The sequence below is a fragment of the Gouania willdenowi genome, chromosome 6, assembly GCF_900634775.1.
Source record: "Gouania willdenowi chromosome 6, fGouWil2.1, whole genome shotgun sequence".
In the NCBI taxonomy this organism is placed as follows: Eukaryota; Metazoa; Chordata; class Actinopteri; order Blenniiformes; family Gobiesocidae; genus Gouania; species Gouania willdenowi.
The window spans coordinates 10,010,673-10,023,284 of NC_041049.1; the positions used below are offsets into that span (position 1 = coordinate 10,010,673).

Below are 12,612 nucleotides of genomic sequence, written 5' to 3' on the forward strand. Positions count from 1 at the left end.
CAGTTTAAGGTGTAGTTTAAAAGTGGTCAGAGTGGGACATTCTCCTAATGTCAAAGGAAGACTGTTCCAGAAGTGACTCCCTTTGACAGACAGCACATTCTGTCCTAAAGCGGTGCGTCTGTGTGGCACCCCACAGTTCCCATTCCCCTCACTGCCTTATGTTTGATAAAATCCTTTAGTGGAGGAGGGGCGAGTCAGTGCAAAACTTTAAATATAAAACATGCATTTGTAAAATGAACAAAGTTATTGAAATTAAAAAAATTGTGCTTCTCTAAAATCCTATAGTGGTGAAATGAATTTGGTTTTCGGCCATAGATTTTTATTTCTTTTTTAGGAAGAGATTGGATTGATTTTATTGTAGCGCCAGCAGCAAGTGACCAGGAGGTGATACAGTACTTGATATGAGATCAAATCAGTGTATAAAAACATCTTTGCAGCATTCAGAGTCATAAAAGGCCTAATGTGTCTAAAATTCTTTGCATTGAAATTAACTGTATGTATGAGCCGTTGGATGCTTTTTAAAAGATACATTTGTGTCCAGAGTCAAGCCTAGGTATTTAAATTGGCTCACTAGGTGAAGCTCGACGTCATCCAGGTAAACATTGGACTGCTGAAGATGGTAACGACTTTTACTGAACATCCTGCATTCAGTTTTCTTGACGTTCAGTTGTAAGTGTGAGGCCTTGACCCAGTTTTAAATGTGGGCCATTGCAGAAGTTAAAATTTGAGAGGCCTCCTGTGGCGTTTTTGCTTTGGTAAAAACGACTGCATCATCGGCATACACATCAGCTAAATTATTTATATAAATAGAAAATAAAATAGGTCCCAGAATGCTGCCTTGGGGGACTCCTGTTGGACACTTGAGGTATTGAGATTTGTTGCCAGAGGTGGATACACATTGTTGTCTGTCAGATAAGTATGATTTAAACCACAGCAGTGTTTCTTGTGAAAAATTGAATATGGACAGTTTTGAAGGGAGAATATCATGATTTACTGTATCAAAGTCCTTCTTGAGGTCTAGGAAGACAGCCCCAACGGAGGCATTTTTTATCATTTTTCATCTTCTCCACAAACATACAATTTGCAGACTTCGAGTGAATATTACGAAAACCAAAATGCATGAGATGTAGAGATCAGTGTCCGGTGTTTATATGGTCACCCACTTTTCAGAAATTCTAGAAATAGAGGGGAGTATTCTGATTGGTCTATAGACAACTCTGTTTTGTCTCCAGATTTCAAAATTGGACAAATCACTGCCAACTTCCATGCTCCAACACTTTCTTTAATAGATACATTCATCAGATAAGTGATGGGCACAGCTAAAGTCTCTTTATATTGCTTTAAAAAAATGTTTCAACTCCAAAGGCATCTTTAGATTTTGAGCAATTTAAGGAATTGATGATGTTAGGCACTTCTGTGCCAGATATTTGTTTAATTTTGAAGACTGCATGATTGGGATTAGTAGGATGCATGGTGCAGTAGGGTGGAGTAAACATCTGAGCAATTTTATTCACAGAGATGATGAAGTATTCATTCATTTCTGTTGCTATAACAGCAGGATCTTGTGTATAAACACCATTTAATTTTATTTCAATGTTTTCTGTGCTGCTTTTGTGCTGCCTGCCCATTAATTTATTTATGTTGTTCCAGATAGATTCAATATTCCCTTTTCCATCCTCAATAATGTTGATGTTAAAATTTGCTTTAGCTTTCCAAATTATACTTGTTACTTTGTTTCTGATTGAGGTGAATAACTGCCTGTCTATCGTCAACCCAGATTCAATTGATTTCTTAAATAAAATCTCTCTCTCTTTCATCATCTTTCTACAAATGTCATCAATCCATGGTAGAGCATTTCTAGTTTTGTTCCTTTTCTTCCTGGCTTTCGTAAATGGAGCAACGAATTCATACAACTTTGAATCAAATAAATTACAGCTAAATCCAAGGTTTTCATTTGTTGAAATGTTATTCCAGTCAGCCTCTTTAAGGGCAGTGTCAAGATTTTTGGAATATAATCTTGTGCTTTTGTGAGTTTACGGGAGAAGAGGATAATGTGATGATCAGACAAGCCAGTTGATAAATTAAAGGTCTTAACAATTCTTTCTGGATTGTTTGTAAATTATAAATCGATACAGGTTGAGAAGTTATTCTGGTGGGATTCTCTATTATTTGTTTGAGATTAAAGTGATCCATAATGTGTTTCAGATTTTTCCTATCTTTTTTATCAAGCCAGTTAATGTTCAGGTCATCCATGATTATAAGCTCTTTGTTTGAATCACGTTTATTCTGATGTCCGATACTTAGGGTAACTTTTACGCCAATATCGGCAACAAAAAGAAATATCCTAGAGTCAAGAAAAGGCTAATTTGAATTGTAGCATATCCCAAAATAGATAAGCTTTAACTGTGTCTCCATTATAACATGTAGTTGTATTATCAACGTGTGTATTTTCCATATACTTAACCACAATGAGATCATTGAAGAGGAAGACTTCTCTCTGGTGTGCTGCTTGTTTTTGGGCCTTGTTGACATCGGTGACCTCAAACAGACGACTGCAGCACACCAGTCGTCTGTGAGGAACAGAAAGGACCTGCGGAGAAACAAGAAAAACCCATCCAGGTAAGACGTGTGGTAACTGTGGCAACAGCTGACATCCATGGGAAACCTGGTGTTTAGAAAAGAGTGTTTGAAAAACCACTGACGTCAAAAAAACTCTAAATTATTCAAAAGGTTTTAGAAAAGAGGAGAAGAAAGGCAACATGGTACGAACATGATTTTATTTGTTAGAATTAAAGACGGTTGAAGATGAAATAGATTAGATTAAATCTGTGGTTCCCAACCTTTTTTTGGAGCGTGACCCCATTTTGATGATCAAGCATTTCTTCCTAGAATTAGTTTTTACCATGTTTGTTTTACTGTATTACAATTTACAAATACAAGTTGTGCCTATAATGTCTGGTATCAGCCGATACCGATATTGATCGTATATCAGCATGAATCATACATACTTTTTATTTATTTATTTATTTTTCTCTCTTTTCTTTAATAAAAAAATAATAATAATGAATTATTTTGTAGGATGGAATGTTAGAAAAGACTTGATCAAGTGATGTCACTCAAACAGAGAACAATAGACAACAACAGTAGGTATGAGAAAAACTGACCCATTTATTATTAACCAATTGGTTACATCATTTTTAACCTTCAACATATTATCTATAGTATTCCACAATTGAATAAAATAAATAAAAAATTAAATGAAAAAAATAATTTGTTTTCAGGCTAACATTGGATCGAGACACCCCTAGTTGTACCAGCTCAAATTCCCCCCACCTGCATTTTATTTGAACTAGATCTATACTTAACAAAGTGAACGTATAGAATAAAGTTGTTTAGAATTGTTTTAATTTGAAAAAGTATAATGATAAAAAATTTATTTAATTTTTTAATCAATTACTAGACATTTCAGGCGACCCCAAGGTTGAAATACACTGGATTAGATCATGTTCTGAATTCTATTTGTTGCCCACCTCTTATTGTGTTATTTCTAGGTTACCTATCGAACTACTAACAAAGTCTGCAGGAAGAACACAAAGTTTTCCCCATTTTTTATTTTGAAAATCTAGTCTTTTATAAAGCATTAAAACTTAATGTTCTCACTGATGTTTCTCACACTTCTTTCTTCCTCTTGACTTCCAGTTGAAGATAAAATTCAAACAGCAGATGAAATATTCCCTTCTGAGCTTAAACATGTTTAGTTTTTTACATGTTCATCTTATGTTTCTATCCTCTGCTACTTGTGTAAATCATCTGGACATAGTCACAGATCTGCTTTCTTCTCATGCGTTCTCATCAATCACCAGATCATGACAAGCAGATCCATTACTCCTCGTTCCACTAATGTCATATTCAAGCAAATGCATTGTCAAGCTGAGACGTTTTTTGCTCATTCCCTACACTAGGAAATTACAAGAAACGTACGATAATAGCATTATAAACTACAAAAAGCAGCCTGTCTTTAACACAGTCTGCAGATATAAAGCTACTTATTTATATTAATGAAGAGTTGTTACCCAGCTTTCAGCAAGTCATTAAATATTCACTATTTACACAGCAAAATAAAGCGTGTAAGCTTCTTCCTCCTTGTGTTATGAATACAATTGTTATGCAGAAGCTCATTCTGCAGGGTAATATTGGAAGAAAGACATTTATCTAAATCTTCTCTTGCAGGAAAAGCTCCACAGGCAGCAGAAGTCACTTGCTGTCACTTCAATCCATCTCTTGTCATTGGCATGAGAGCCGTCCCTCCGTCATCCTACGGCTGCTCTTCAATCACTTCACCACTGAGAGCCACAAACATCCCCACAAAAAGTTTAGTTTTTTTTATACTAAACTTAAAAAAGAGAATTAATGATGAGGTTTAGAGATTCCAATCACTCCCGTTTTTCCAAGATACAGATTAAATCTAATTTGAAGTATTCTAAATCATCCAAGTGCCATCCAAGGCAGATCCTCGTTCCAAAGTGTCTTTAAATGGTACAATCTTCTTCTAATGGTACTTTCTTTACACTTTTGTGGAAATGCCACCCTCTCTCTGGTATTTGAAGGAAATGTTTATCATGAAAATAAAATAGCTTAAAGTCTGTGTAAAATAGCTATACTCTTATCTGCAGCAGCAGACTCCACTGCACCGTCTTATCTTCTACAGATGCTTATCCTGGAGGGAGGCAGCTGATTCAGGTACAGGATATGGGACATTAGTTTATCGCACACAGACTGATAAATGACTAGAGTTGTAATGGTTGTAACACCAACATACTGTAGCTGCACGTTTGCCTTTAATGAATTTACAATCTGGGTGCAAAATATATGGAGGACTCATAGAAAATAGATCAATTTAGCATTATTTCTTTTATCACATTTAACAGGTACTGTTTGTGGTTCTTGGCAGCTTCATTCATTTTTTTTTTACCTTGTCTGCACATGCTGTTAAAGGTCAACACTACATATACTGCAATCTTTTCATTATTATTGTAATAAAATATATACATTTTATTGCATAATTTTGACCATCACAGTGTTACACCTTGGTGAGGGGGAAAGGAACACGGATAAGGGAGTTAGGGAGTGACAATGGAAGGAGTGGTCAAGAGTCAACAATTATGGTTGTGCTGAAAGTGTAATGTGATGCTACTGTAATGCATATTGTGTTGTGCGGCGCAATCTATTGCAGGGGTTCTCAACTGGTTCACTCTGGGACCAACATTTTGCCATGGTCATTAAATCGCAACCCACTTTTTTAAAAAAATTTTTTAGTATTTAACCAACCAAATTTAGTTTGTCAAAAATGGCTGTTGAAAACACATGTATAATATTTTTTAAAACATAAATCTATATATTTTACTCTGCAACATGCATTTCACAGCAAGCCTATCAAAAAAAAAGTTTCTTTCAAAATAAAAGACAAGTCCAACATGAGAGACATTGAGTATTTATTTATTTATTTATTTTTCACCAGCTGTCCGTGACCCACTCAGTACAGATCCGCGACCCACTTTTGGGTCCCGACCCACCAGTTGAGAGGTTGACAACAATTTTTTTGATTTAGTCTTAAAGTCTTTTGACTAAAATGTTGTCAAAATGTGGTCCTCAACTACTGTAAATGTCATTTTAGTCAACTAAATCTGTTACAAATACAGTCAACTAAAATATACATATATTAAAATAAAATGTATCAACCTTGTATTAGATGGTATTGTTTGTAGATACACAGATGTGATCAATGTCTAAGACCACATGACCACATGGATTTCCTCCCATGTGACAAAATTATAGTTTTATTTATTATTTGACAGAAATTTCAATACATTTAGAAAGTACTGTTCTTGCAGCACTTTGGGATTTTTGCAAATGAAAAGTGCGTAATAAATACAATTTGTTGTTATTATTTTTATTTGACAAAAAGCATGACACCGACGACATTACCACAGCGATGCTGCGTGGATACAAAGGCAGAATAAAAGGTGTTGGAGAAGAGAATAGTCACCAATTCAGTAAATAAAGCCTAGACAATGAATACGATCTTTTGGAAACTGACACTGGAGTGTGTGTTCTTACCGTTTTCATGCCCACGATGGACTGTTCCACCTTTGAGACATAGGTCACATGGTCTTCATTTGAGCGCAACTCTCTGAGTTGTATCCTCTCATAGATTCCCACCACCATGTCTCTGGGAATGTCCGCACCGTCATCCACACCTGGAGCAGAAACATCACGACATCATACTTTAAATCCAATCCAATGGCCTTGCCAGCTGGATAATGTCATTTGTGATACATTGCGTGCATTATTTAAGCCAGGGTGAGGCATGACGTTTCAAAAGGTAAAGGAGACAATAGAAAACACAGTTCTCTCTCTGTATACTCTCAGACATTTCTCAGAGTAGAGGTTCTCTGTTCTATTTCCTTCCTCTTTGACTTGCTGTCATTCACAGCCTCTAACACGAGGATGTGACAGGAGGTTAATTGGCAAGTGAAAGGCTGTTAACCCGCCTCCCACTCAAGTGTTTTCTGTCTGGAAACCATGCAGGTCAGGACCAGGGCATTTGGACTCAGGTAAAGTCACATGCCATTCAACAAAAACTCAACCCCCTCCAGATGCTCCCCATTATATCCACACAGCTGATCCAGGCTGTAGCACAATGGGTCTTTATGGGGAAGGATGTAGTTAGAGAGAAATGAATCTGCCACAAGCAGTGTTAACAAGGCATGGGGGCAACTGTCAGATGATCAAAAAGCTGTTTTGTTTTGAAATATTGATTTATTTTTGTGTGTGTGACAATTGTTCCAATCCCAAGAGCTTCACAGACGAGCCTAGCTGCCATCTTAACTTAATACGAGCTATTATTAGATCTTATCTTAGTTGCATTTTTTATACTATTAACTTCTTTAAAATGATCCTCCACTGATTTTAAAAGTTTGCCCTAAAATCTTTAAATTGTACTCATTAGAAGATCTATGCCTAACAAAACACATTATTACGCACCATATTCACTTCCTTTCAAAGATGGGATTAGCTCACAGTTTAAAAGCTCCATCCGCCATCTTGAAATCCTGTGATGATGTCACACGGCCCCACTGCCTGCAAACATCCCTTTGTTTATCATTAGAGCATTCAGCCTGCTTGTTAGATCATTTAGCCAGCTTTTTTGGTCAAAATGACAACTTGTGCTGCTTTAGTTGCTCTAAAAAAAAAAAAAAAATCAGGAAAGTTAAAGATGCTAATATAAACCTCTTGTTTACCAAAAAAGGATCAAAACAGTTGTGACCTGAAAAAATAATCTGTGACTATAGGGTTTGTGTTCCGACTGCGGTTTCGTAGTAGACAATGCCTAAATTGAGACAAAGCTAACAGCAATTGGCTAGCTGTAACTTGTTATGCTAAATTCTACAGTCAATAGCTCACCCAGTTGCATAGTTGTTTCTTTTTTTTAAAGCGATAGTCGATTGTGTTAATGTTACCTACTAATAAGCTGATATTAAATATTTCCCAACTTATTTTTGGCCAGTGCTGGTTTGGCTAGCGCTTGTCAAATTTTGACTAGTTATTCTGACTTTTTCAAATACAAACTGACACTGCTGTGGCCATAATGTGATATATGCCACCTAATGATTAGGAGGGTAGTCGGATTGCCTGGCCATAAAGAGACGAAGGGTAATTTAATAGCAGAATAACATCATTAATATACCTGCAAAGGCAAAAAGTGTTGAACTTAATGAGAATTACGGGGTAATGTATAGCATTATTACTGGGGTTGGCTTTTTTTTTATCTCATCGTACACGTGTAGTGACAATAAAGGCATTCTATTCTATTCTAGTGGCTTGCAAAAGTATTCAGACCCCTTGAACCTTTCTACATTACAACACAAGTTCAAGATGCATAAACTCTTTGCAAGCCACTATATAATAGCATGCAAACATACAACGCTAAAGGTCACTGTATAATATACATGTCCATTTGACTTTTAAATATTTAAATTTACATCTAATGATAATCCTTGTTTATTGGTTCAAGAAAGCTAGGTTTCAGGTAAAAAATTGTACATCAATTCAGCCAATTGTAAAGCATGTGAATCAGCCACAACGCAGAGAAAGTAAAGCCAGAGCCAAAAATTAAATGAGAAAAAAACGATAAATAAGCAGGCAATACATTGAATGAAAAAAATGCAAGATTCTGACAGGGGAGAGACTCAGAGTGAAATGACTATTAGATAAATAAAGCAGCATGTACTTTTTGATTTGCATGAGGTGCTGGAATTGATTTTTCACCGTAGGTTAATTGCAAAGTACAGTCTGGATAAACCAATCAGTCCCTGATTGATTACTCAGAAGGAGAAGAAAACGACATCGCTGCTCAACATTGGACGAATGAGCATCTGTCTGCACATTGGTGAGATGATTTATTTTAGAGGTGCCTTTAGCCTTAGTGCGGGAGAAATATGACCACATCTTGTTTAAAAAAAAATGTATGCGGGAAATGTTTGAATACTAAATCAAAAAAGGTTCAATACGGCAACTGTTTCGAGCAACCATTTGCTGCTTTGCTGTCACAGTGGAGGGATACGCACATTTTTTTATTTTTATTTGTTCCAGAATTAAGGAGGTCGCCATCAGTGCAGTTCAACACTAAACATGAAACTGTCACAAGTAATTTGCTGTAAACTGTTAAAAGCAATTGGAAACAGTAATTCTGCTACATGATTTGAAAGATTGAATTACAATAGCTAAAATCACAAACATTCATTTGTATAGTTTCCAGATGAGGTCAAGGACAGACTTTAAAAACTTCAGGAAAATATTTTTTTATGACCAAGAAGCTACCCTTAGAGCTGTATTCACACCTGTGACTTATTTGCTTTGTTTCGATTTAGAAGCTAAATCGATGCAATATTTGCACATTTAATTTGGGTCGTTTGTGTTTACAAGGCAAAAGCCTGTATCGGTGCAATGCAGTGTGGTACGTTTGGTCAGGGGTATTAGGCCTATAGTGATTTGGTGTTCTATGGGGTTGGGCTTGGCCCATTAGTTCCGGTTAAAAGTAATTTTCATACTCCAACATTTTAGGGTCAGTTTGGAGATGGACTCCTGGTTCAACACTTTAGAATGGCACAAAAAGTTGATGTAGACATAAAGCAGGGTTAGTGTGGAATAACTGACTGGTTTCTGACTTTAATCCAATAACCCATTAAAGCAGGGGTGTCAAAATAATTTTAGTTCAAGGGCCACATCAGCCCCAGTTCAGTCTCAAGAGGGCCAGACTCTATTATTTACAGTGGATGTTTGTGTATCACTTTTGCTTTTAAGCAGACACTTTTTGATGTGTAAGTAGTCATTTACATCCATGTTTGTCAACGTAGGCCAAGGTGATGTAAAATTGTACTTTTTTATAAAACTGCTTGAATTAATCTGGTTTGGTCCATTTGATAACGGGGTTAAATTATGTCACTGAGGTAAAAGGACTTTGACACTTCAAGAATAATGTTTTTAATTTAATTGTATTACTTGTCCGGTGGGCTGGTTTTGGCCCCCGTGTCTTGAGTTTGACACGCTACTATCACAAAGATGCTTCTGAAGGAATGGTGGAAGTTGCAAAAGGCTAAAGGATCTCATTAATTTCATGAGTTTGATATCCCATTACTCATAGCCGTGTCTTTTCTCGTGTCTGTTTTAGCCAAAGAAACTCACCTCACCCTTGCCGATACGGTAAATGTCAAGATGTCCGATGCAATATTATAACCAGATCAACAACAAAGACTAAGTTGGACAACTGGACTAACGAACGATCCTAGGTTTGAGGACTGAGCGGAATACACTCTAAATGTCTTCAGAACAATACACCAAACCAATAACCTAATCTGAACCCTTCCTGTCAGATCAAGACAAATTATCTCTTACCTCGTAGATTGCGTATAAAGTCTTCCAGCATCATCTTGCGATCTGGCTTGATGTTGGGGCTGTACATGTCTGTGTTGAGGAGAATAATGGCGAAGGCCAGGATGAAGATGGTGTCTGGATTGTGAAACTGCTGCACTATGTCCGGGTTACACATGCAGTATCGTTGGCTGTAGAAGCACAACCACAAAAAAAAAAGTTAATGATTTACCAACATATTTACACATTATCATGATTTATTGACAATCACAATCTGGCAGTAAACATTGACAGGACTGACAGCTTTGAAAATGGAAAAAGTTTAATCTCCATTTAAGTTGTGGACTCAGGTCATCAATTTGAAGTGTATAATTGACAGGTGAACAGATATTGAAGACATAAGACAGTGGATCATTCCCTGCTACGAAGAAATGTCAACACTCAGCTCGTCAATAAAACTTTTGACACAATCCCAGCATGAGTGCCGACAGGAAATAAGAAGAGTTATAGCTTTGATTTTGCTCCTGGATCCATCGGAAGTTATTGGCGCGTCTCCTGTTGCAATCATTTTCACACTAAGCGAGGTTGTGGCTGCTCTGCTTGGTCTTTGTATACAAAGAGGTTTGGCTTTCTGGAAAGCTTACTGGGACATGGACTGCACAGAAAACAAAGGAAACTGTCTCACTGCTGGAAATCCCCATAAAAAGGTAATCTTACAAGTTGCCCACATGGTGTTTAGTCACGGACAATTTGAAGAAACGCAACATTACCTGAAACAACTAACCTTGAGACAAAAGGGAAGATAAAAAGGTTTCATGAGGCGTCTCGCAAAATTGTTTTTTTTTTTTAAACTTTTCTATAGGTTGTGAAATTTGGCATTTGTTCCAGTTTTCCTTGCCAGATTGGCATAGAGAGTGTGATCCATTAGTGATGTTGTCGCCTGATGCTTTTCAGTATGACAGGAACAGTTAGCAAGGTCTTAAGTGAAAACGCAAATATTTGCAAACACTTCTCTAAAATTGCCAGCCTCAGTTTGACTTGCTCTCATTTATCAACCTTGCGTGAAAACGGGTGCAAATCTGAGTGCACGTTTGGTCATACAAGAGGACCAACGTGTGAGTTATGAAACTTTCATATTTCACCAATCCCAGCGTACCAATCAATGCGGCGGCTGAATTTGATCATCATTAACATGTCACGCTTTTCGGTATTTAAGGAGCTCATTTTAATTGCTCTGTGTAATAGAATAACGGTGGCACAATAACTAACTTAACAACTGCCTAATGATAGTTTAAATTATATTTTACTCATCCACAGCCTGAAAGCTTAAATCCCTGCTATTTGACCAAGACAATTCTTTACATTTTTGTCAAGAAAGTTGACGAGTAAGGCTGGCAAGGTCAGACCTGACGTGAGATCTGATCGTAGCATACGCTATTACTCTCACCTCAGAATTGATAAATACCGAAGCTTTGGTCTAACGCAAATCATACGCTCAGATCTGAAAGTACAAACGGTTGATACATGTTTCCACAGCTAAATGGAAGTGTTAGGATAGCAGGATATTCTTCAGGAATGGGATGAACGTATCTATCTTTGGGAGCCGGCTCACATTTGCTCCGTCATTAGCAACACTGATGCAGGAGATATCGAGTGCGCTGGCTGCTTTTCCCGTTTCTCCTCCAGATCCCTTCACTTTGGAAATTTCTCCCTGTGTGCGTGCGTGTCTATGTGTCTGTGTGTTTATAGGCATTTCAAAGCCCAGGAGGAAGCCACGGAGATGCAGTGGCGGTTACGCAACGCTAGTTATTTATAAACCATTTCCCCTCCCTTCCCTTTTCTCCCCGTCTGTCCTTCCTTTCCTCGTCGGTGTCACCTCCTTCTTCAATCATATTTTCTCCTGCTCCTGATAACACATCGTCACTCTGTTGTCCAAACACGCAGTGTGCCAACCACTCTGCCTGCAGACAATGACGCTGCAGCTTCCTGCAGTCGTTTGGCAGCATAACCACAGCGGCAGCTGTTTGGTTGATGGAGTTTGACAAATGTATAAAATTAACAAATAGTACCCCAGCTGTGCCACTGTAGCAAATAAGGAGATTTATGATTGCTATGGAAAACAAAGGTCATGGATGGGGTCAAATACATGTTATCCATGTTCAACTACAACTCAATCACGATTACATTTACCAGTATTTATTATTTATTTTTTCACCCATTGAGCCAAATTATAAAAATTTTCACCAGACCTGAGGTGTGTGCCGATTTGCGTGAGTTTTCGGGCATGTTCAGGAGCCCAAATTTGTGATTAGTCACAGAAATAATAATAATAATAATAATAATAATAATAATAAATGAAAGCAAAAACAATAGGGTCCTTCTGTCCCATTCTGACACTTCAGACCCTAATAATAACATTAAATAAAAGCAAAAACAATAGGGTCCTTCTGTCCCATTCTGACACTTCAGACCCTAATAATAACATTAAATAAAAGCAAAAACAATAGGGTCCTTCTGTCCCATTCTGACACTTCAGACCCTAATAATAACATTAAATAAAAGCAAAAACAATAGGGTCCTTCTGTCCCATTCTGACACTTCAGACCCTAATAATAACATTAAATAAAAGCAAAAACAATAGGGTCCTTTTGTCCCATTCCGGGACTTCGGACCCTGACTACA

At 37.2% G+C, this 12,612-nt stretch overlaps 1 protein-coding gene across 4 annotated transcripts in view; it reads right to left on the minus strand.

Moving 5' to 3' along the window:
• The window catches only part of iqsec3a (IQ motif and Sec7 domain ArfGEF 3a), a 121,507-nt gene that overhangs the window by 18,859 nt on the left and 90,036 nt on the right, over nucleotides 1-12,612 (minus strand). For all 4 annotated transcript variants that reach the window (XM_028449499.1, XM_028449501.1, XM_028449502.1 and 1 more), the window contains 3 exons: nucleotides 9,955-10,121; nucleotides 6,118-6,257; nucleotides 2,465-2,590 (listed from right to left, as the gene is read on the minus strand). In XM_028449499.1, the coding sequence (XP_028305300.1) occupies nucleotides 2,465-2,590; nucleotides 6,118-6,257; nucleotides 9,955-10,121 (433 nt within the window). The remainder of the gene's footprint in view (nucleotides 1-2,464; nucleotides 2,591-6,117; nucleotides 6,258-9,954; nucleotides 10,122-12,612) is intronic.